The sequence below is a fragment of the Cherax quadricarinatus genome, chromosome 94, assembly GCF_038502225.1.
Source record: "Cherax quadricarinatus isolate ZL_2023a chromosome 94, ASM3850222v1, whole genome shotgun sequence".
In the NCBI taxonomy this organism is placed as follows: domain Eukaryota; kingdom Metazoa; phylum Arthropoda; class Malacostraca; order Decapoda; family Parastacidae; genus Cherax; species Cherax quadricarinatus.
Window position 1 is genome coordinate 9,178,857 of NC_091385.1, and position 25,400 is coordinate 9,204,256.

General features: G+C 45.2%; 1 protein-coding gene across 2 annotated transcripts in view; it reads right to left on the reverse strand.

Moving 5' to 3' along the window:
- LOC138855433 (homeobox protein Hox-A3-like) overlaps positions 1-25,400 on the reverse strand; it is a 914,101-nt gene that overhangs the window by 272,664 nt on the left and 616,037 nt on the right. For both annotated transcript variants that reach the window (XM_070104759.1, XM_070104758.1), the window contains 2 exons: positions 5,602-5,691; positions 2,733-2,881 (listed from right to left, as the gene is read on the reverse strand). In XM_070104759.1, the coding sequence (XP_069960860.1) occupies positions 2,733-2,881; positions 5,602-5,691 (239 nt within the window). The remainder of the gene's footprint in view (positions 1-2,732; positions 2,882-5,601; positions 5,692-25,400) is intronic.

Here is a 25,400-nt window from a genome sequence, read left to right on the forward strand (position 1 = left end):
TACCACCATAGTTGTGGTTGTAGCCAGCAACATTACCACCATAGTTGTGGTTGTAGCCAGCAACAGCTTTGAGAGCATTTAGCCTATCTTTGCATTTCTTATTTACTTGTGGTATAGTGGATTTATTACAGGATACATCTACACCAAGATATCTGTAAGATTTAAGGCCGCTAATGTGTTCACCCTGCTGACAGATGGTTTATCTGGAGTTTATCTCCAGAGAGTTCCGGGGGTCAACGCCCCCGCGGCCCGGTCTGTGACCAGGCCTCCTTAGGTCAGTGTCCCAGGATGCGACCCACACCAGTCGACTAACACCCAGGTACCCATTTTACTGATGGGGAACATAGACAACAGGTGGAAAGAAACACGTCCAATGTTTCTACTCTGGCTGGGAATCGAACCCAAGCCCTCACCGTGTGAAGTGAGAGCGTTAACCACCAGGCCACCGGGCCACCGGGCGATGTCTGCTTCTCAATATGAGGCCTCATCGAGTACAAATTACTTGAACTTCATAAAGAATGGTACTCATCTTCTTATGCCCTGTTGTATGTATCATGATGTCATCAGCATAGCTTCCAGCTATATTTTTTAGGCGAGGCAGGTTGAGCATTTAGGAAACCATTAATCAGAGCACTAAACAGCATGGGACTGAGAACTCCTCCCTGCGGTGTACCTTGGGACATACGTAGATTTTGGGAAGTCTTACTATTTTGCCCGCACGCACACACACACACACACACACACACACACACACACACACACACACACACACACAGAATCAGTCAACATTTGGGTAGGAGGTGTGTTCACAGCGGGTATCAGTTTCCAGAGCTGTCACCATCAGCTGCCCACTACCACACTAAGGTGGAGCACCATCCTTCACTCACAGTACTAACCTCTGACCCTTACCGACTTGACCTTTCACTCTCAAAATCAATGTATTTATCAGAGATTCAAGTCACAGCTGGATAACGGAACTGCCAAGAACAAAAACTCACAATACCGTGACTGGAACAATACACAAATAGGTTGGTAAGACACACAGGCAACAGTTAGGCAACTTTATTCCGAAACGTTTCGCCTACACAGTAGGCTTCTTCAGTCGAATACAGAAAGTAGGCAGGAACAGTAGAGATGTGAAGACGATGTAATCAGTCCATCACCCTTAAAGTCGTAGAATTTGAGGTTGTCAGTCCCTCGGCCTGGAGAAGTTCAGTTCCATAGTCAGGAACTATCTGAAGATCAAGCGACAGTGCGGAGACTTAAATACTGTCGGAAGGAGAGGTGCAGAGTAGTAGTAGTAGTAGTAGTGAGAATGTAGCCACTGAGAGGTCACGTCCCTCTCAGATAGTTCCTGACTATGGAACTGAACTTCTCCAGGCTGAGGGACTGACAACCTCAAATCTACGACTTCAAGGGTGATGGACTGATTACATCGTCTTCACATCTCTACTGTTCCTGCCTACTTTCTGTATTCGACTGAAGAAGCCTGTGTGGGCGAAACGTTTCGGAATAAAGTTGCCTAACTGTTGCCTATGTGTCTTACCTACCAACCTGTCGGTATTGTATACCATTTTGATATTCAATATCACAACTAACCCACAAACACGAAAACGAAACTTATGACGACGTTTCGGTCCGACTTGGACCATTAACTAGTGACTGCAACATACCAATACACCTGTTAGTCCCTACCTTGTATATTATACCACAAATAGGTTGGTTAATTGGGTTTAAAGCCAATCGGTTGACGAGTCATCGAGGCCGAATGAAACCAATTCTCCACCCGTCTAGAATAATTAAATTCTTTAGAGAGTGAAAAATCAGGAATATCACGTGAATTTATTTTTTAAATACGCAGTGTGTGTGTGTGTGTATATATACGGAGAGTAGAATGGAATTAGCTCTGAGGCACCCACACCATCGTAGGTCCTCGGATCACGGTACAACACCTAGCTCTGCTGGGTGCGTGAGTTTCGTAGGATTGTATTGCCCCGTGGGTTAGAATGTCATGGAATTTTCGCTCACCATGAGGCGGGCTAAAACAAAACAGGTTTGATTCCTCAGCTAGTCGCAGTGTTGTTATTGATTAAATACCACTCGTTCGTGGTTATAATACGATATATATATATATATATATATATATATATATATATATATATATATATATATATATATATATATATATAGGCGGAGTAGGGGTCGGCCTAGGAAAGGTTGGAGAGAGGGGGTAAAGGAGGTTTTGTGTGCGAGGGGCTTGGACTTCCAGCAGGTATGCATGAGCGTGTTTGATGGAAGTGAATGGAGACAAATGGTTTTTAATACTTGACGTGCTGTTGGAGTGTGAGCAAAGTAACATTTATGAAGGGGTTCAGGGAAACCGGCAGGCCGGACTTGAGTCCTGGAGATGGGAAGTACAGTGCCTGCACTCTGAAGGAGGGGTGTTAATGTTGCAGTTTAAAAACTGTAGTGTAAAGCACCCTTCTGGCAAGACAGTGATGGAGTGAATGATGGTGAAAGTTTTTCTTTTTCGGGCCACCCTGCCTTGGTGGGCCACCCTGCCTTGGTGGGCCACCCTGCCTTGGTGGGCCACCCTGCCTTGGTGGGAATCGGCCAGTGTGATAATAATAATAAAATTATATATATATATATATATATATATATATATATATATATATATATATATATATATATATATATATATATATATATATATATATATTTCTACATACCTGAGTTTCGGTAACGTTAAGAAGCTTGGCCATGTCTGCTCTCTCTGAAGACGACAGATACTTCTTAAGCTCAAACTGTCGCTCCAACTCGAAGATCTGTCGTCCCGTGAAGGTCGTTCTTGCCTTCTTCTTCTTACGGTCGTTGATTCCTGCGGGAGAGGATGAAGACGACAGCCTAAGTCACATGTGTACTAATGGAGTTTCGCTACACATGTTTAAACATGCGGAATTAAATCGGATTTAAGGGCGTTTGAATTTTCTATATATTAATTAATGCTAAGAGATTGTGCAAAATTCTGAAATATGTTGAAGGATTTTAAGATTTTGGTGCTCAAGTTTTTCTGAAATATCCGAAGGAATTTTAAGGAATTATTCTTCAGAGAATTTAAAGTAATTTTTTTTTCAATTTTAAGAGTAAAAGGACACAAGTGCAACTAATGTGATATTTTATTGTGGCAACGTTTCGCTCTCCAGGAGCTTTGTCAAGCCGATACCGGCTTGACAAAGCTCCTGGAGAGCGAAACGTTGCCACAATAAAATATCACATTAGTTGCACTTGTGTCCTTTTACTTTACATATTGTCGGTAATTCTACCAACATTATTACAAATTTTAAGAGATTTAAGAAATTCGAGCAATTTGAATACATTAATGCATGGAACAGTCTTCCAAGTAGGGTGACCGAGGCTAGGATCTTGGGTACCTTTAAACAGACCTTACAAATATATAAGTGGGTGGGGCTGGGTGTGGTGTCGTGGGTACGGGAGTAAATTCTTGCGTAGTTTTAGGTAGTGGTGGTTTTGTTAGGTAAGACACATATGCAACAGTTAGGTATCTTTATTTCGAAATGTTTCTGCATGACAGTGTCTTCCATTGCAGACACTGCAAGGCTCCAGGCGGACATCAACCAAATCTTTCAGTGGGCTGCAGAAAACAATATGAAGTTCAACGATGAGAAATTTCAATTACTCAGATATGGTAAACATGGGGAAATTAAATCTTCATCAGAGTACAAAACAAATTCTGGCCACAAAATAGAGCGAAACACCAACGTCAAAGACCTGGGAGTGATCATGTCGGAGGATCTCACCTTCAAGGACCATAACATTGTATCAATCGCATCTGCTAGAAAAATGACAGGATGGATAATGAGAACCTTCAAAACTAGGGAGGCCAAGCCCATGATGACACTCTTCAGGTCACTTGTTCTATCTAGGCTGGAATATTGCTGCACACTAACAGCACCTTTCAAGGCAGGTGAAATTGCCGACCTAGAAAATGTACAGAGAACTTTCACGGCGCACATAACGGAGATAAAACACCTCAATTACTGGGAGCGCTTGAGGTTCCTAAACCTGTATTCCCTGGAACGCAGGAGGGAGAGATACATGATTATATACACCTGGAAAATCCTAGAGGGACTAGTACCGAACTTGCACACGAAAATCACTCACTACGAAAGCAAAAGACTTGGCAGACGATGCACCATCCCCCCAATGAAAAGCAGGGGTGTCACTAGCACGTTAAGAGACCATACAATAAGTGTCAGGGGCCCGAGACTGTTCAACTGCCTCCCAGCACACATAAGGGGGATTACCAACAGACCCCTGGCAGTCTTCAAGCTGGCACTGGACAAGCACCTAAAGTCAGTTCCTGATCAGCCGGGCTGTGGCTCGTACGCTGGTTTGCGTGCAGCCAGCAGCAACAGCCTGGTTGATCAGGCTCTGATCCACCAGGAGGCCTGGTCACAGACCGGGCCGCGGGGGCGTTGACCCCCGGAACTCTCTCCAGGTAAACTCCAGGTACACAGTAGGCTTCTTCAGTCGAGTACAGAAAAGTTGATAGAAGCAGAAGAGACTTGAAGACGATGTAATCAGTCCATCACCCTTAAAGTTTTGAGGTGGTCAGTCCCTCAGTCTGGAGAAGAGCATTGTTCCATAGTATGAATGCTCTTCTCCAGACTGAGGGACTGACCACCTCAAAACTTTAAGGGTGATGGACTGATTACATCGTCTTCAAGTCTCTTCTGCTTCTATCAACTTTTCTGTACTCGACTGAAGAAGTCTACTGTGTAGGCGAAACGTTTCGAAATAAAGATACCTAACTGTTGCATATGTGTCTTACCTAACAATCTGTCGGTATTTTATACCATTTTAATGTTCAGTGGTGGTTTTGATGAGGACCTGCTTTGTACGGGCCAGTAGGCCTTCTGCAGTGTTCTTCCATTCTTATGCTAAGTCGCATCCACCCAACCACAACCAACAAGTGTACTTGTCCAACTTATTTTCCAAACTGCACAACGTTTTAACTTCACTGACGTTACTCGGGAGTTTGTTCCACCCATCCACAACTATTACCAAGCCAGGGTTTTCTCATATCCTTTCTAAATCGTAATCAGCAGTAACGGCTGAAGTTTACAGAGCTGTGTACAGCTGCTGGGACATTAGGCTACTGACTTGATATGTAACAAGTGTTGATAAATTAGACACATGTGCAACTCTTGGGTATCTTTATTGAGGAAACGTTTCGCCACACAGTGGCTTCATCAGTCCATACGTAGGAGAAACTTGAAGAACAGGAGGAGAATGAGGTAATCAGTCCCTCAACCTTGAGTCGATGTGTTCAGTCCATCAATCTTGAATAGGATACCTATTCTATTCAAGATTGATGGACTGAACACATCGACTCAAGGCTGAGGGACTCATTACCTCATTCTCCTCCTATTCTTCAAGCTTCTCCTGTGTATGGACTGATGAAGCCACTGTGTAGCGAAACGTTTCCTCAATAAAGATACCCAAGAGTTGCACATGTGTCTAATTTACAAACCACTTGTTCCTCCCATACATAAATCTGTTGATCTCTGTACCTACCGTCAGCCTCACCAGAAGATGCTGGCCCCGGAGATACTTCGCCACCCTCCTTCTTCCGTTTACCTCCGCCCTTGAGGTCTGCAGCGCCACCTGCGGGAGGAAGATGATCCTTAGTGCTGTCACCTTCACCATCATCACTTTCAACATCACCTTCACCGCCAGTTTCTCCTCTACATTTCTCCTTAACCCAAACCAATATAAGAAAAAACTGAATACAGAATCATGCAAGCTGTGAATAAAATACGTTCCTTTGAGGAAACAGATGAAAAACCGAAAGAAAACACAAGACAGAAGAGATAACAGAAATCTTTGAGAAACAGGAATATGTGACAAAGGACAAATAACGTACATAGAGATTATCGTTATATAGCACCAACCGTTTTAACCGGACGGACCATAAGTTCGAAATAAACGAATTTTGGGGGGAAACTGAGAAAAAAAAATATTTCTATAAATATGCAAAAGTCGAGTTTAAAAATATATCTACATTATAATCACGGGGAAGCGCTAAACCCGTAGGATTATACAGCGGCTGTCGGGGGGGGGTGGGGTAGTAGAAGGTATTCAAGTTTAATTCAGGGAATTGAAGCAGACATCCAGTTCCCTAGATCAAGAGCCCCTGACCAGCAACAAGGAACCTGAAGAATTGAGAGACTTATGCAACACATGGGAATCTTTATTGAAGAAACGTTTCGCCACACAGTGGCTTCATCAGTCCAATACAAAGTAGAAATGGGTAAGGAGAGTAGAAGTATGAGGTAATCAGTCCCTCAACCTGGATTCGATGTGTGTAGTAAGTGCAGCATAGGGCCAGAGAGGTGGCTTATATACTGCGGTGAGATGAGTTGAAGCAGGAGGAGGCGGGATCACAGTGGGACCTGCCACTAGTGTAAGTAGGTCGTCGTCCAAAGGTTGGGCAAGCGTTGAAGTCTTTGTACCAAGATCCCATGATGTTGCAGTGTCTGACAGATGTGATGAATGGTTTTGAAAACCCACAAGTTGAATGGAGTGATGGACTGAACACATCGAATCCAGGTTGAGGGACTGATTACCTCATACTTCTACTCTCCTTACCCATTTCTACTTTGTATTGGACTGATGAAGCCACTGTGTGGCGAAACGTTTCTTCAATAAAGATTCCCATGTGTTGCATAAGTGTCTCAATTCTTCAACTTGTCGATTTTCAAAACCATTCATCACAACAAGGAACCTCCCTTAAGGGGAATATACCAATAGAATTAGCCCACTACTCTTAGTAATTCTGATTAAAAAGTGTTAATATCTATATATTTTAGCTAAAAAAAGGTGAGAAAAGCAGTCAAGACACACTAAATCGTCGAAATACACGGTTCATACACTGATGACAGGAGAGAAATAAGGCGAAATTCTGTAAAAAAAAAAAAAAAAATAATTAAGAATCTATGTTCAGAATCCAACAAAGTATTTTTGATCCAGTTTTTTTTTTTCGTTTTATCTGGTCAGCCAAGAAGTCTTGCTATATCTGACAGTTACAAATCCCACATAATTTACAAAGAAACAGAGTGTCCAAACATGCAACAAAGGGACATGATTAAACCATACCCCTGGTGGGGATAGAACCCGCGGTCTAAGTCTCAAAACTCCAGACCGTCGCGTTAGCCACTGGGTCAGCTAGCCACAATAAGATTCATCCAACTAGGTATATTTCTGTAAAAACTTGCATTTGTGGCCACAGTGGTGGCTTATGCTAACCTTCCTATGGTGTAGAAATATACCTAGTTGGATGAATCTTATTGTGGCTAGCTGGTCCAGTGGCTAACGCGACGGTCTGGAGTTTTGAGACACTCTGACCGCGGGTTCTATTCCCGCCCGTGGTATGGTTTGTTTGTAATCGCGTCATTATGATTTCGTGAGTCATGGACCTGATCCATGGGACTCGGTATTCACTACAGAAAGAGCTTAGTAGTAACAGCCTAGTTGATCAGACCCTGATGCATCACGAGGCCTGGTCTCAGACCGAGCCGCGAGGGCGTTGACCCCTAAAACCCTCTCCAGGTAGGTCTAGGCCAAATGCCAATTCTAAAAAATTGCAGACACAGCCTCTCGGCATCAACAAGATGGAAGAACATTACATACTAGATACGATTATTATAATCATGGAGGGGCGCTAAACCCGTAGGATTCTACAGCACATGTTGAAGGAGGGGGGTGGAAGGTATTCAGCCTTAATTCAGGGAACTGGAGTACAGATCCAATTCCAGAGATCAAGAGCCCCTCACCAGCGTCATGGAACCTCATTTGAAGGGATCAACTAGAACACAACCCGTATATAGGAGGGGGGAAAACTTATGACGCTTCGTGTAACTAAATGGTCCAAGTCAGACCATTAATAGTCCAAGTCAGAGCATTAATAGTCCAAGTCAGACCATTAATAGTCCAAGTCAGACCATTAATAGTCCAAGTCAGACCATTAATAGTCCAAGTCAGACCATTAATAATCCAAGTCAGACCATTAATAGTCCAAGTCAGACCATTAATAGTCCAAGTCAGACCATTAATAGTCCAAGACAGACCATTAATAGTCCAAGCCAGACCATTAATAGTCCAAGTCAGACCATTAATAATCCAAGTCAGACCATTAATAGTCCAAGCCGGACCATTAATAGTCCAAGTCAGACCATTAATAGTCCAAGTCAGACCATTAATAGTCCAAGACAGACCATTAATAGTCCAAGCCAGACCATTAATAGTCCAAGTCAGACCATTAATAATCCAAGTCAGACCATTAATAGTCCAAGCCAGACCATTAATAGTCCAAGTCAGACCATTAATAGTCCAAGTCAGACCATTAATAGTCCAAGTCAGACCATTAATAGTCCAAGTCAGACCATTAATAGTCCAAGTCAGACCATTAATAATCCAAGTCAGACCATTAATAGTCCAAGTCAGACCATTAATAGTCCAAGTCAGACCATTAATAGTCCAAGACAGACCATTAATAGTCCAAGCCAGACCATTAATAGTCCAAGTCAGACCATTAATAATCCAAGTCAGACCATTAATAGTCCAAGCCAGACCATTAATAGTCCAAGCCAGACCATTAATAGTCCAAGCCAGACCATTAATAGTCCAAGCCAGACCATTAATAGTCCAAGTCAGACCATTAATAGTCCAAGTCAGACCATTAATAATCCAAGTCAGACCATTAATAGTCCAAGCCAGACCATTAATAGTCCAAGTCAGACCATTAATAGTCCAAGCCAGACCATTAATAGTCCAAGCCAGACCATTAATAGTCCAAGTCAGACCATTAATAGTCCAAGTCAGACCATTAATAGTCCAAGCCAGACCATTAATAGCCCAAGTCAGACCATTAATAGTCCAAGTCAGACCATTAATAGTCAAGGCAAACCATTAATAGTCCAAGTCAGACCATTAATAGTCCAAGTCAGACCATTAATAGTCCAAGTCAGACCATTAAGTTTCTCTTCTACTGGGGATATTTATGTATTGTTTCAGTTACGGTATTGTGCCTTTTAGTCTATTAAACGGAACTCTGGATTATTATAATCAAAAAGATGCGCTAAACCGCAAGGGTTATGCAGCGCACAGAACTCTGGAAAGGTGGCGAGACGATACATTACAAGCATCATGGCAAAGTGGACACGCACAACCCGCTCATAGAAGAGGAGCTTACGACGACGTTTCGGTCTGACTTGGACTGGTTATTTGCGGGTTATTTACGTAATGTTTCAGGCACGGTACTGTGCCTTTTTTGTTATTTATGGCAAATCGTAATTTACACAGCTCAAGTCAGCAAGAACTTAGGGAAGATCATGTTTCTCGTAACTACAAAACCATTACCTGGAGTTTATCTGGAGAGAGTTCCGGGGGTCAACGCCCCCGCGGCCCGGTCTGTGACCAGGCCTCCTTAGGTCAGTGTCCCAGGATGCGACCCACACCAGTCGACTAACACCCAGGATGCGACCCACACCAGTCCACTAACACCCAGGATGCGACCCACACCAGTCGACTAACACCCAGGTACCCATTTTACTGATGGGGAACATAGACAACAGGTGGAAAAAAACACGTCCAATGTTTCTACTCTGGCTGGGAATCGAACCCGGGCCCTCACCGTGTGAAGCGAGAGCGTTAACCACCAGGCCACCAGAGCCCCTTGCAATAACATTACGGACGCTTTGGACAAAATTCAATATACACATGTAGTCTATATAAACTTTGTGGAAGCATTTTGATTGATGCAAAAGATATTGTTGATAGAGAAATTTATATGCCCGTAAATGACTGACCAACAGATATCTCTTATGTGTTATCGGGAACCTATGGCCAATATCATGGGGTACGGGAGTTATTTCTTGAGTAGCTTTAGGTAGATGTCGTTTTGATAAGGACCTGCCTCGTATGGGCCAGTAGGCCTTCTGCAGTGTTCCTACATTCTTATGTTCTTATGTTCTAATATTGTGTATGTTAATAATTAATAATCAACACTGCAAACAAGTTTCTCCTACGTTTGGACTGATGAAGCCACTGTGTGGCGAAACGTTTCTTCAATAAAGATTCCCATGTGTTGCATAAGTGTCTCAATTCTTCAACTTGTCGGTTTTCAAAACCATTCATCACAAGAAACAGATAGTTAGGTATCTAACAACCTGTCGGTATTTTATACCATTTTTATGTTCAAGAAAAAGATACCCCAAAATCAGAGAAAGGGGCATTAATGTGGATTTTTTATACATTCTGCAATACACTAAATTGCTGTAGTTTTTCGTGATAAAGTTAATAAGTCAAAAAGTACCCTGAAGGAAAATGTAGAATATAACTTTGGTGCGTCTAACAATAGAAATAATACGAGGAATGATATAAAGTGAATGTCACAGGAATGTAGTCAGATGTGTGGGTGGTTCCATCACGCAATATGAGTAATAATGTTGTTAGGTAAGACACATAGGCAACAGTTAGACAACTTTATTCCGAAACGTTTCGCCTACACAGTAGGCTTCTTCAGTCGAATACAGAAAGTAGGCAGGAACAGTAGAGATGTGAAGACGATGTAATCAGTCCATCACCCTTGAAGTCGTAGAATTTGAGGTTGTCAGTCCCTCGGCCTGGAGAAGTTCAGTTCCATAGTCAGGAACTATCTGAGAGGGACGTGACCTCTCGGTGGCTACATTCTCACTACTACTACTACCCTGCACCTCTCCTTCCCACAGTATTTAAGTCTCCGCACTGTCGCTTGATCTTCAGATAGTTCCTGACTATGGAACTGAACTTCTCCAGGCCGAGGGACTGACAACCTCAAATTCTACGACTTCAAGGGTGATGGACTGATTACATCGTCTTCACATCTCTACTGTTCCTGCCTACTTTCTGTATTCGACTGAAGAAGCCTACTGTGTAGGCGAAACGTTTCGGAATAAAGTTGTCTAACTGTTGCCTATGTGTCTTACCTAACAACCTGTCGGTATTGTATACCATTTTGATGTTCATGAGTAATAATGTTGGTAGAATTACCGACAATGTGTAAAGTAAAAGGACACAAGCGCAACTAATGTGACATTTTATTGTGGCAACGTTTCGCTCTCCAGGAGCTAATGGCTTGATAAAGCTCAGAGAGAGCGAAATGTTGCCACAATAAAATATCACATTAGTTGCACTTGTGTCCTTTTACTCCACGCAATATGAACGTAGATCAGCACGTCTATGGAGCAATGTAAACAGACTGACACCGTAGCCAAGCTTAAGCTTGGTTACAAATATTTTTTGGAGGGTAACAGACACATGGATAACTAAATGCGAAATATGTGATCAGTTTTAAAGTTAGTCTTGAACGTTATGTATTTAATTCACCACTAATTGGGAAATATAGAGATGGAGAGTATAATAATTACTGTGATACGTCCATAATAATTATTGTGATACTGGCCCATACGAGGCCTACTGGCCTCGTATGGGCCAGTAGGCCTTCTGCAGTGTTCCTACATTCTTATGTTATGTTCTTATACCTTTACATATCACATACTAAGGAAATTTGATAAATTTGCTTTGAACAGATAAGCCAATTGTAGTTATAAATCCTGATATACTTATGTTAACCCGCCTAAGGCCTAGTTCCTAGGCCTATTATGTATCCATATGCTCTTGCACTGCCGTCCACAGGAGTAATATAGGGTGTACAATAAACTAGCCAGGGTGTACAATAATCTAGCTAGGGTGTACAATAAACTAGCCAGGGTGCACAATCAGCTAGCCAGGGTGTACAATAAACTAGCCAGGGTGCACAATCAGCTAGCCAGGGTATACAATCAGCTAGCCAGGGTGTACAATCAGCTAGCCAGGGTGTACAATAAACTAGCCAGGGTGCACAATCAGCTAGCCAGGGTGTACAATAAACTAGCCAGGGTGCACAATCAGCTAGCCAGGGTATACAATCAGCTAGCCAGGGTGTACAATCAGCTAGCCAGGGTGTACAATCAATTAGCCAGGGTGTACAATCAATTAGCCAGGGTGTACAATCAGCTAGCCAGGGTATACAATCAGCTAGCCAGGGTGTACAATCAGCTAGCCAGGGTGTACAATCAGCTAGCCAGGGTGTACAATCAGCTAGCCAGGGTGTACAATCAGCTAGCCAGGGTGTACAATCAGCCAGGGTGTACAATCAGCTAGCCAGAGTGCACAATAAACTAGCCAGAGTGCACAATAAACTAGCCAGAGTGCACAATAAACTAACACAACATACGAGAAAAACCGCATACAACAGAAGTGTAAAGTGAACAGAGTCCAACAATCTCCGTACACAACATGTGTAATAAACAATATCTGATTAATCTATTGGGCAGCATAACATTACGGCCGATGTCTCCCGAGGTTCACATATTTAACATTACGGCCGATGTCTCCCGAGGTTCACATATTTAACATTACGGCCGATGTCTCCCGAGGTTCACATATTTAACATTACGGCCGATGTCTCCCGAGGTTCACATATTTAACATTACGGCCGATGTCTCCCGAGGTTCACATATTTAACATTACGGCCGATGTCTCCCGAGGTTCACATATTTAACTGGGTTGATAATGAGGACGAGTAAGACGAACGAAAAAAAATATGGTCCATCTTGCCAAAAATATTTTTCGGGATTCCCATCTCTCTTACTAAATACACAGTGTTTCAAAGAAATTGACCCAAAGTACTGCTTTGAAATGCAGCATTCTCCACCTGACCTCAACATTCTCCACCTGACCTCAACATTCTGAACATGACTATAAATACTCCCGTAACTTCCAACCCCAGGTAGATCCGTGTGTGGTTGTTAGGTAAGACACATATGCAACAGTTAGGTATCTTTATTGTGAAACGTTTCGCCTACACAGTAGGCTTCTTCAGTCGAGTACAGAAAAGTTGATAGAAGCAGAAGATACTTGAAGACGATGTAATCAGTCCATCACCCTTAAAGTTTTGAGGTGGTCAGTCCCTCAGTCTGGAGAAGAGCATTGTTCCATAGTATGAAACAATATGGAGAAGAAGTGACAGGATGGAGCTTATATAGCGCCAAGAGGTGAGACGTAGGTCACTAGAAGAGGTAAGAACTCAGATGTTGAAAGGTCAGGTCCCTCTCAAATCCAGCCCCTCTCACTAGTGGAAGTTGTCGAAGTTGATTGCAGGTCTATACCAAGATACCCTTGTGTTGCAGTGTCTGACAGATTGAACATTAAAATGGTATAAAATACCGACAGGTATTTTATACCATTTTAATGTTCAGATCCGTGTGTGACTTGAAAAAGCCCACTGTGTGGGTGAAACGTTCTCAATAAAGGATCACATTATACTGCATTTGTGTTTATATTTCCTTTGTGTTTATATTTCCACTGCTTTGAAATTGGGTTTCTCATGTTAAAACCTCCACTTGTCAATAATGTCTACCATCACAGGACTAGGATGTGATCCAGCATATATTTTTTCACACATATTTTAATCTAACGAAGTTCTAGTGGGTAGGTAAATTCTGAAACATTCTGCTCCTTATCAACCTCTAGATTACAGCAAGATGGAGGATAAGATAAGATTTCGTTCGGATTTTTAATCCCGGAGGGTTAGCCACCCAGGATAACCCAAGAAAGTCAGTGCGTCATCGAGGACTGTCTAACTTATTTCCATTGGGGTCCTTAATCTTGTCCCCCAGGATGCGACCCACACCAGTCGACTAACACCCAGGTACCTATTTGCTGCTAGGTGAACAGGACAAGTAAGGAAACGTGTCGAAATGTTTCCACCCGCCAGGAATCGAACCCGGGCCCTCCGTGTGTGAAGCGGGAGCTTTAGCCACCAGGCCACCGGGCCCAGTGTATCTGAAGGGACTCGATTTCCACTATAGTTTCTAATATTTGATTACGTGTATAAACTACGTTACCAGTACACTGTAGCAAATTTACTATTATTATTATGAGTATTAATATTAGTCTGGCTAATCATTCTACTGATATTCGGGCAGTCAGCAGCCAAGAGGTGAGACGTAGGTCACTAGAAGAGGTAAGAACTCAGATGTTGGGAGGTCAGGTCCCTCTCAAATCCAGCCGTTCTCACTAGTAGAGGTTGTCGAAGTTGATTGCAGGTCTGTACCAAGATACCCTTGTGTTGCAGTGTCTGACAGATTGAACATTAAAATGGTATAAAATACCGACAGGTTGTTAGGTAAGACACATATGCAACAGTTAGGTATCTTTATTTCGAAACGTTTCGCCTACACAGTAGGCTTCTTCAGTCGAGTACAGAAAAGTTGATAGAAGCAGAAGAGACTTGAAGACGATGTAATCAGTCCATCACCCTTAAAGTTTTGAGGTGGTCAGTCCCTCAGTCTGGAGAAGAGCATTGTTCCATAGTATGAAACAATATGGAGATGAAGTGACAGAATGGAGCTTTATATAGCGCCAAGAGGTGAGACGTAGGTCACTAGAAGAGGTAAGAACTCAGATGTTGGGAGGTCAGGTCAGGTGAGAACGGCTGGATTTGAGAGGGACCTGACCTCTCAACATCTGAGTTCTTACCTCTCCTAGTGACCTACGTCTCACCTCTTGGCGCTATATAAGGCTCCATTCTGTCACTTCATCTCCATATTGTTTCATACTATGGAACAATGCTCTTCTCCAGACTGAGGGACTGACCACCTCAAAACTTTAAGGGTGATGGACTGATTACATCGTCTTCAAGTATCTTCTGCTTCTATCAACTTTTCTGTACTCGACTGAAGAAGCCTACTGTGTAGGCGAAACGTTTCGAAATAAAGATACCTAACTGTTGCATATGTGGTGGTAAGTTGTGTGTTTATGATTGAGGTGGATTGAGTTTGGAATCTTTGACCATTTGAAAGCGTTGTTGACTGGTGTTTGGTGAGTGAATATATGTAAATTACGTGGGTGGTGGTTGTGACTTACTGAAGCATCCCTGTGGAGTAGGTCGACGACTTATGTACGGGTGGTCATTAAACGACCACTGTCGCCACCACTGCTACTGATGCCACCACTGCTACTGATGCCACCACTGCTACTGATGCCACCACTGCTACTGATGCCACCACTGCTACTGATGCCACCACTGCTACTGATGCCACCACTGCTACTGCCACCGCCACTGCTGCTGCCACCGCCACTGCTGCCGCCACCGCCACCAGCACTGCCGCCGCCACCAGCACTGCTGCCGCCACCAGCACTGCTACCGCCACCAGCACTGCTGCCGCCACCAGCACTGCCGCCGCCACCAGCACTGCTACTACCATCCCACAACTCAAACAATCAGCTCTACACCCACGAATTAATACCAGATTACCCGGGTTTCACATTACCACCCTTATATTCTTACTCCATAAGGGTGACAAGAAACCTAAAACCAGCATCACAAAGCAACACCACCCTTACCCAAGAGCACCATAAAGCTGAAATTCCTCCAAATAGATTAATAACTCAAACAAGGGAAAATAGCCTTTATCCTAACACTTCATAAGGGTGAAATCAAGCTTATTTGACTGGTAAGTCGCACAAGGGAACTCCACCCTTAAATTAGGGCTTTATAAGAGTGGTAAAAATTAGGGTGGTTAAGCCGTTAACCCGCTAATTGTGTTGTTAGTGAGTAATTAGTAATTAGGTGAGACGGTGGGTTTGTCAGCGCTGCGATAACCACCTAATGACCTCGTTAGGTTAATGCTGCTGACCCCTCCCCGGCTCCTGCTACCCTCTTACTGCTACCCTGCCCCTCCTGACACACTTCCGCTACCCTGCACCTACTGACGCACTACTCCTATCCCTGCTGGCACTCCTCCTATCCCAGCTGACACTCCTGCTACCCCTGCTGACATACTCCTGCTGCTACTCATTGCTACCTAAGTCAGTGCCGGATCAGCCGGGCTGTGGCTCGTACGTTGGACTGCGTACGGTCAGCAGTAACAGCCTGGTTGATCAGGCCCTAATCCACCGGGAGGCCTGGTCATGGACCGGGCCGCGGGGGCGTTGATCCCCGGAATAACCTCCAGGCAGCCATGCCACTGCTCACACTCCTGCCACTCTGCCCCTGCTGACACACTCCTGCCACTCTGCCCCTGCTGACACACTCCTGCCACTCTGCCCCTGCTGACACACTCCTGCCACTCTGCCCCTGCTGACACACTCCTGCTACCCTGCCCCTCCTGACATTCCCACCCTCTTACTGCTACCCTGCCCCTCCTGACACTCCTGCTACCCTATTACTGCCACCCTGCCCCTGCTAACACACTCCTGCTGCACTGCACGTACTGACGCACTCCTGCTATCCCTAATGACACTCCTGCTACCCCTTCTGACACCTGCTACCTCTGCTGACATACTCCTGCTGCTACTCATTGCTACCATGCCCCTGCTGACACTCCTGCCACTCTGCCCCTGCTGACACTCCTGCCACTTTGCCCCTGCTGACACACTCCTGCTACCCTGCCCCTCCTGACACTCCTGCTACCCTATTACTGCCACCCTGCCCCTGCTAACACACTCCTGCTACTCTGCCCCTGCTGACACACTCCTGCCACTCTGTCCCTGCTGACACTCCTGCTACTCTGCCCCTGCTGACACACTCCTGCTACTCTGCCCCTGCTGACACACTCCTGCCACTCTGCCCCTGCTGACACACTCCTGCTACTCTGCCCCTGCTGACACACTCCTGCCACTCTGCCCCTGCTGACACTCCTGCCACTCTGCCCCTGCTGACACACTCCTACCACTCTGCCCCTGCTGACACACTCCTGCCACTCTGCCCCTGCTGACACACTCCTGCCACTCTGCCCCTGCTGACACACTCCTACCACTCTGCCCCTGCTGACACACTCCTACCACTCTGCCCCTGCTGACACACTCCTACCACTCTGCCCCTGCTGACACACTCCTGCCACTCTGTCCCTGCTGACACACTCCTGCCACTCTGCCCCTGCTGACACACTCCTGCCACTCTGCCCCTGCTGACACACTCCTGCCACTCTGCCCCTGCTGACACACTCCTGCCACTCTGCCCCTGCTGACACACTCCTACCACTCTGCCCCTGCTGACACACTCCTGCCACTCTGCCCCTGCTGACACACTCCTGCCACTCTGCCCCTGCTGACACACTCCTACCACTCTGCCCCTGCTGACACACTCCTGCCACTCTGCCCCTGCTGACACACTCCTGCCACTCTGCCCCTGCTGACACACTCCTGCCACTCTGCCCCTGCTGACACACTCCTACCACTCTGCCCCTGCTGACACACTCCTGCCACTCTGCCGCTGCTGACACACTCCTGCCACTCTGCCCCTGCTGACACACTCCTGCCACTCTGCCGCTGCTGACACACTCCTGCCACTCTGCCCCTGCTGACACACTCCTGCCACTCTGCCCCTGCTGACACACTCCTACCACTCTGCCCCTGCTGACACACTCCTGCCACTCTGCCCCTGCTGACACACTCCTGCCACTCTGCCCCTGCTGACACACTCCTACCACTCTGCCGCTGCTGACACACTCCTGCCACTCTGCCCCTGCTGACACACTCCTGCCACTCTGCCCCTGCTGACACACTCCTACCACTCTGCCCCTGCTGACACTCCTGCTACTCTGCCCCTGCTGACACTCCTGCTACTCTGCCCCTGCTGACACACTCCTACCACTCTGCCCCTGCTGACACTCCTGCTACTCTGCCCCTGCTGACACACTCCTACCACTCTGCCCCTGCTGACACTCCTGCTACTCTGCCCCTGCTGACACTCCTGCTACTCTGCCCCTGCTGACACACTCCTACCACTCTGCCCCTGCTGACACTCCTGCTACTCTGCCCCTGCTGACACTCCTGCTACTCTGCCCCTGCTGACACTCCTGCTACTCTGCCCCTGCTGACACTCCTGCTACTCTGCCCCTGCTGACACTCCTGCTACTCTGCCCCTGCTGACACTCCTGCTACCATGTCTCATAGTCGGAAATTCTACCAATATTAATACATACGCTGTCAGCTGACACCTGCTACCACTGCTGACACCTGCTACCACTGCTGACACCTGCTACCACTGCTGACACCTGCTATCACTGCTGACACCTGCTACCACTGCTGACACCTGCTACCACTGCTGACACCTGCTACCACTGCTGACACCTGCTACCACTGCTGACACCTGCTACCACTGCTGACACCTGCTACCACTGCTGACACCTGCTACCACTGCTGACACTCCTACTACCCTCTCGTCCAACATTTCGGTATCGTTATTCTGAAAACGTTTCTTCCACCTTTCACTGCATTGGAATGAAGTTGCCACTGCGTGCGAAACGTTTCCAGAATAAAGATACCGAAATGTTGAAGAATTAGGCGCATGTGCAACATCTGGGTATCATTATTTGTAGACGTTTCGCCCTCCAGTGGCTATCAATACAAGGACAATGCGAAGACTGTTGAACTATATACTTGGTGATGGACATCGAAGTCTTGAAGACTTCGGAGATCGTGTACTTGTAACAGATAAGTGAACTGTAGATGTAAATCCAGATGTTCTACTGTTAACCCTTTTGGGGCCTAGTTCCTAGGCCTATTGTGTATCCATATGCTCTTGTGTTACCATCCACAGGATGGATATGAGGTGCACAATAAACTAGCCACTACCATCCACAGGATGGATATGAGGTACACAATAAACTAGCCACTACCATCCACAGGATGGATATGAGGTACACAATAAACTAGCCACTACCATCCACAGGATGGATATGAGGTACACAATAAACTAGCCACTACCATCCACAGGATGGATATGAGGTACACAATAAACTAGCCACTACCATCCACAGGATGGATATGAGGTGCACAATAAACTAGCCACTACCATCCACAGGATGGATATGAGGTGCACAATAAACTAGCCACTACCATCCACAGGATGGATATGAGGTGCACAAACTAGCCACTACCATCCACAGGATGGATATGAGGTACACAAACTAGCCACTACCATCCACAGGATGGATATGAGGTGCACAATAAACTAGCCACTAATATCCACAGGATGGATATGAGGTGCACAATAAACTAGCCACTAATATCCACAGGATGGATATGAGGTACACAATAAACTAGCCACTACCATCCACAGGACGGATATGAGGTACACAATAAACTAGCCACTAGCATCCACAGGATGGATATGAGGTACACAATAAACTAGCCACTACCATCCACAGGATGGATATGAGGTACACAATAAACTAGCCACTACCATCCACAGGATGGATATGAGGTGCACAAACTAGCCACTACCATCCACAGGATGGATATGAGGTGCACAAACTAGCCACTACCATCCACAGGATGGATATGAGGTACACAAACTAGCCACTACCATCCACAGGATGGATATGAGGTGCACAATAAACTAGCCACTAGCTTCCACAGGATGGATATGAGGTGCACAAACTAGCCACTACCATCCACAGGATGGACATGAGGTACACAATAAACTAGCCACTACCATCCACAGGATGGATATGAGGTACACAAACTAGCCACTACCATCCACAGGATGGATATGAGGTACACAAACTAGCCACTACCATCCACAGGATGGATATGAGGTACACAAACTAGCCACTACCATCCACAGGATGGATATGAGGTGCACAATAAACTAGCCACTACCATCCACAGGATGGATATGAGGTGCACAAACTAGCCACTACCATCCACAGGATGGATATGAAGTGCACAATAAACTAGCCACTACCATCCACAGGATGGATATGAGGTGCACAATAAACTAGCCACTACCATCCACAGGATGGATATGAAGTGCACAATAAACTAGCCACTACCATCCACAGGATGGATATGAAGTGCACAATAAACTAGCCACTACCATCCACAGGATGGATATGAAGTGCACAATAAACTAGCCACTACCATCCACAGGATGGATATGAAGTGCACAATAAACTAGCCACTACCATCCACAGGATGGATATGAGGTGCACAAACTAGCCACTACCATCCATAGGATGGATATGAAGTGCACAATAAACTAGCCACTACCATCCACAGGATGGATATGAAGTGCACAATAAACTAGCCACTACCATCCACAGGATGGATATGAGGTACACAAACTAGCCACTACCATCCACAGGATGGATATGAGGTGCACAAACTAGCCACTACCATCCACAGGATGGATATGAGGTGCACAATAAACTAGCCACTACCATCCACAGGATGGATATGAGGTGCACAAACTAGCCACTACCATCCACAGGATGGATATGAGGTGCACAATAAACTAGCCACTACCATCCACAGGATGGATATGAGGTACACAAACTAGCCACTACCATCCACAGGATGGATATGAGGTACACAAACCAGCCACTACCATCCACAGGATGGATATGAGGTACACAAACTAGCCACTACCATCCACAGGATGGATATGAGGTACACAAACTAGCCACTACCATCCACAGGATGGATATGAGGTACACAAACTAGCCACTACCATCCACAGGATGGATATGAGGTACACAATAAACTAGCCACTACCATCCACAGGATGGATATGAGGTACACAATAAACTAGCCACTACCATCCACAGGATGGATATGAGGTACACAATAAACTAGCCACTACCATCCACAGGATGGATATGAGGTACACAAAAAACTAGCCACTACCATCCACAGGATGGATATGAGGTACACAATAAACTAGCCACTACCATCCACAGGATGGATATGAGGTACACAAACCAGCCACTACCATCCACAGGATGGATATGAGGTGCACAAACTAGCCACTACCATCCACAGGATGGATATGAGGTACACAAACTAGCCACTACCATCCACAGGATGGATATGAGGTACACAAACTAGCCACTACCATCCACAGGATGGATATGAGGTACACAATAAACTAGCCACTACCATCCACAGGATGGATATGAGGTACACAAAAAACTAGCCACTACCATCCACAGGATGGATATGAGGTACACAATAAACTAGCCACTACCATCCACAGGATGGATATGAGGTACACAATAAACTAGCCACTACCATCCACAGGATGGATATGAGGTACACAATAAACTAGCCACTACCGTCCACAGGATGGATATGAGGTACACAATAAACTAGCCACTACCATCCACAGGATGGATATGAGGTACACAATAAACTAGCCACTACCATCCACAGGATGGATATGAGGTACACAAACTAGCCACTACCATCCACAGGATGGATATGAGGTACACAAACCAGCCACTACCATCCACAGGATGGATATGAGGTGCACAAACTAGCCACTACCATCCACAGGATGGATATGAGGTACACAAACTAGCCACTACCATCCACAGGATGGATATGAGGTACACAAACTAGCCACTACCATCCACAGGATGGATATGAGGTACACAATAAACTAGCCACTACCATCCACAGGATGGATATGAGGTACACAATAAACTAGCCACTACCATCCACAGGATGGATATGAGGTACACAATAAACTAGCCACTACCATCCACAGGATGGATATGAGGTACACAAAAAACTAGCCACTACCATCCACAGGATGGATATGAGGTACACAATAAACTAGCCACTACCATCCACAGGATGGATATGAGGTACACAAACCAGCCACTACCATCCACAGGATGGATATGAGGTGCACAAACTAGCCACTACCATCCACAGGATGGATATGAGGTACACAAACTAGCCACTACCATCCACAGGATGGATATGAGGTACACAAACTAGCCACTACCATCCACAGGATGGATATGAGGTACACAATAAACTAGCCACTACCATCCACAGGATGGATATGAGGTACACAAAAAACTAGCCACTACCATCCACAGGATGGATATGAGGTACACAATAAACTAGCCACTACCATCCACAGGATGGATATGAGGTACACAATAAACTAGCCACTACCATCCACAGGATGGATATGAGGTACACAATAAACTAGCCACTACCATCCACAGGATGGATATGAGGTACACAATAAACTAGCCACTACCGTCCACAGGATGGATATGAGGTACACAATAAACTAGCCACTACCATCCACAGGATGGATATGAGGTACACAATAAACTAGCCACTACCATCCACAGGATGGATATGAGGTACACAAACCAGCCACTACCATCCACAGGATGGATATGAGGTACACAATAAACTAGCCACTACCATCCACAGGATGGATATGAGGTACACAAACCAGCCACTACCATCCACAGGATGGATATGAGGTACACAATAAACTAGCCACTACCATCCACAGGATGGATATGAGGTACATAAACTAGCCACTACCATCCACAGGATGGATATGAGGTACACAATAAACTAGCCACTACCATCCACAGGATGGATATGAGGTACACAAAAAACTAGCCACTACCATCCACAGGATGGATATGAGGTACACAATAAACTAGCCACTACCATCCACAGGATGGATATGAGGTACACAATAAACTAGCCACTACCATCCACAGGATGGATATGAGGTACACAAAAAACTAGCCACTACCATCCACAGGATGGATATGAGGTACACAAAAAACTAGCCACTACTATCCACAGGATGGATATGAGGTACACAAAAAACTAGCCACTACCATCCACAGGAAGGATATGAGGTACACAAAAAACTAGCCACTACCATCCACAGGATGGATATGAGGTACACAAAAAAACTAGCCACTACCATCCACAGGATGGATATAAGGTACACAAAAAACTAGCCACTACCATCCACAGGATGGATATGAGGTACACAATAAACTAGCCACTACCATCCACAGGATGGATATGAGGTACACAAACTAGCCACTACCATCCACAGGATGGATATGAGGTGCACAATAAACTAGCCACTACCGTCCACAGGATGGATATGAGGTACACAAACTAGCCACTACCATCCACAGGATGGATATGAGGTGCACAAACTAGCCACTACCATCCACAGGATGGATATGAGGTACAGAAACTAGCCACTACCATCCACATGATGGATATGAGGTGCACAATAAACTAGCCACTACCGTCCACAGGATGGATATGAGGTATACAATAAACTAGCCACTACCATCCACAGGATGGATATGAGGTACACAATAAACTAGCCACTACCATCCACAGGATGGATATGAGGTACACAAACTAGCCACTACCATCCACAGGATGGATATGAGGTACACAATAAACTAGCCTCTACCATCCACAGGATGGATATGAGGTACACAAAAAACTAGCCACTACCATCCACAGGATGGATATGAGGTACACAAAAAACTAGCCACTACTATCCACAGGATGGATATGAGGTACACAAAAAACTAGCCACTACCATCCACAGGATGGATATGAGGTACACAAAAAACTAGCCACTACCATCCACAGGATGGATATGAGGTACACAATAAACTAGCCACTACCATCCACAGGATGGATATGAGGTTCACAATAAACTAGCCACTACCATCCACAGGATGGATATGAGGTGCACAATAAACTAGCCACTACCGTCCACAGGATGGATAGGAGGTACACAATAAACTAGCCACTACCATCCACAGGATGGATATGAGGTACACAAAAAACTAGCCACTACCATCCACAGGATGGATATGAGGTACACAAACTAGCCACTACCATCCACAGGATGGATATGAGGTACACAAACTAGCCACTACCATCCACAGGATGGATATGAGGTACACAAAAAACTAGCCACTACCATCCACAGGATGGATATGAGGTACACAAAAATACTAGCCACTACCATCCACAGGATTGATATGAGGTACACAAAAAACTAGCCACTACCAACCACAGGATGGATATGAGGTACACAATAAACTAGCCACTACCATCCACAGGATGGATATGAGGTACACAATAAACTAGCCACTACCATCCACAGGATGGATATGAGGTACACAAACTAGCCACTACCATCCACAGGATGGATATGAGGTACACAAAAAACTAGCCACTACCATCCACAGGATGGATATGAGGTACACAATAAACTAGCCACTACCATCCACAGGATGGATATGAGGTACACAATAAACTAGCCACTACCATCCACAGGATGGATATGAGGTACACAAAAAACTAGCCACTACCATCCACAGGATGGGTATGAGGTACACAATAAACTAGCCACTACCATCCACAGGATGGATATGAGGTACACAAAAAACTAGCCACTACCATCCACAGGATGGATATGAGGTACACAATAAACTAGCCACTACCATCCACAGGATGGATATGAGGTACACAAACTAGCCACTACCATCCACAGGATGGATATGAGGTACACAATAAACTAGCCACTACCATCCACAGGATGGATATGAGGTACACAATAAACTAGCCACTACCATCCACAGGATGGATATAAGGTACACAATAAACTAGCCACTACCATCCACAGGATGGATATGAGGTACACAATAAACTAGCCACTACCATCCACAGGATGGATATGAGGTACACAATAAACTAGCCACTACCATCCACAGGATGGATATGAGGTGCACAAACTAGCCACTACCATCCACAGGATGGATATGAGGTGCACAAACTAGCCACTACCATCCACAGTATGGATATGAGGTACACAAACTAGCCACTACCATCCACAGGATGGATATGAGGTACACAATAAACTAGCCACTACCATCCACAGGATGGATATGAGGTACACAATAAACTAGCCACTACCATCCACAGGATGGATATGAGGTACACAAACTAGCCACTACCATCCACAGGATGGATATGAGGTACACAATAAACTAGCCACTACCATCCACAGGATGGATATGAGGTACACAATAAACTAGCCACTACCATCCACAGTATGGATATGAGGTACACAAACTAGCCACTACCATCCACAGGATGGATATGAGGTACACAATAAACTAGCCACTACCATCCACAGGATGGATATGAGGTACACAATAAACTAGCCACTACCATCCACAGGATGGATATGAGGTACACAAACTAGCCACTACCATCCACAGGATGGATATGAGGTACACAATAAACTAGCCACTACCATCCACAGGATGGATATGAGGTACACAATAAACTAGCCACTACCATCCACAGGATGGATATGAGGTGCACAAACTAGCCACTACCATCCACAGGATGGATATGAGGTACACAAACTAGCCACTTCGGTAGCAAGATATGAAAATCTAAGTATTTTA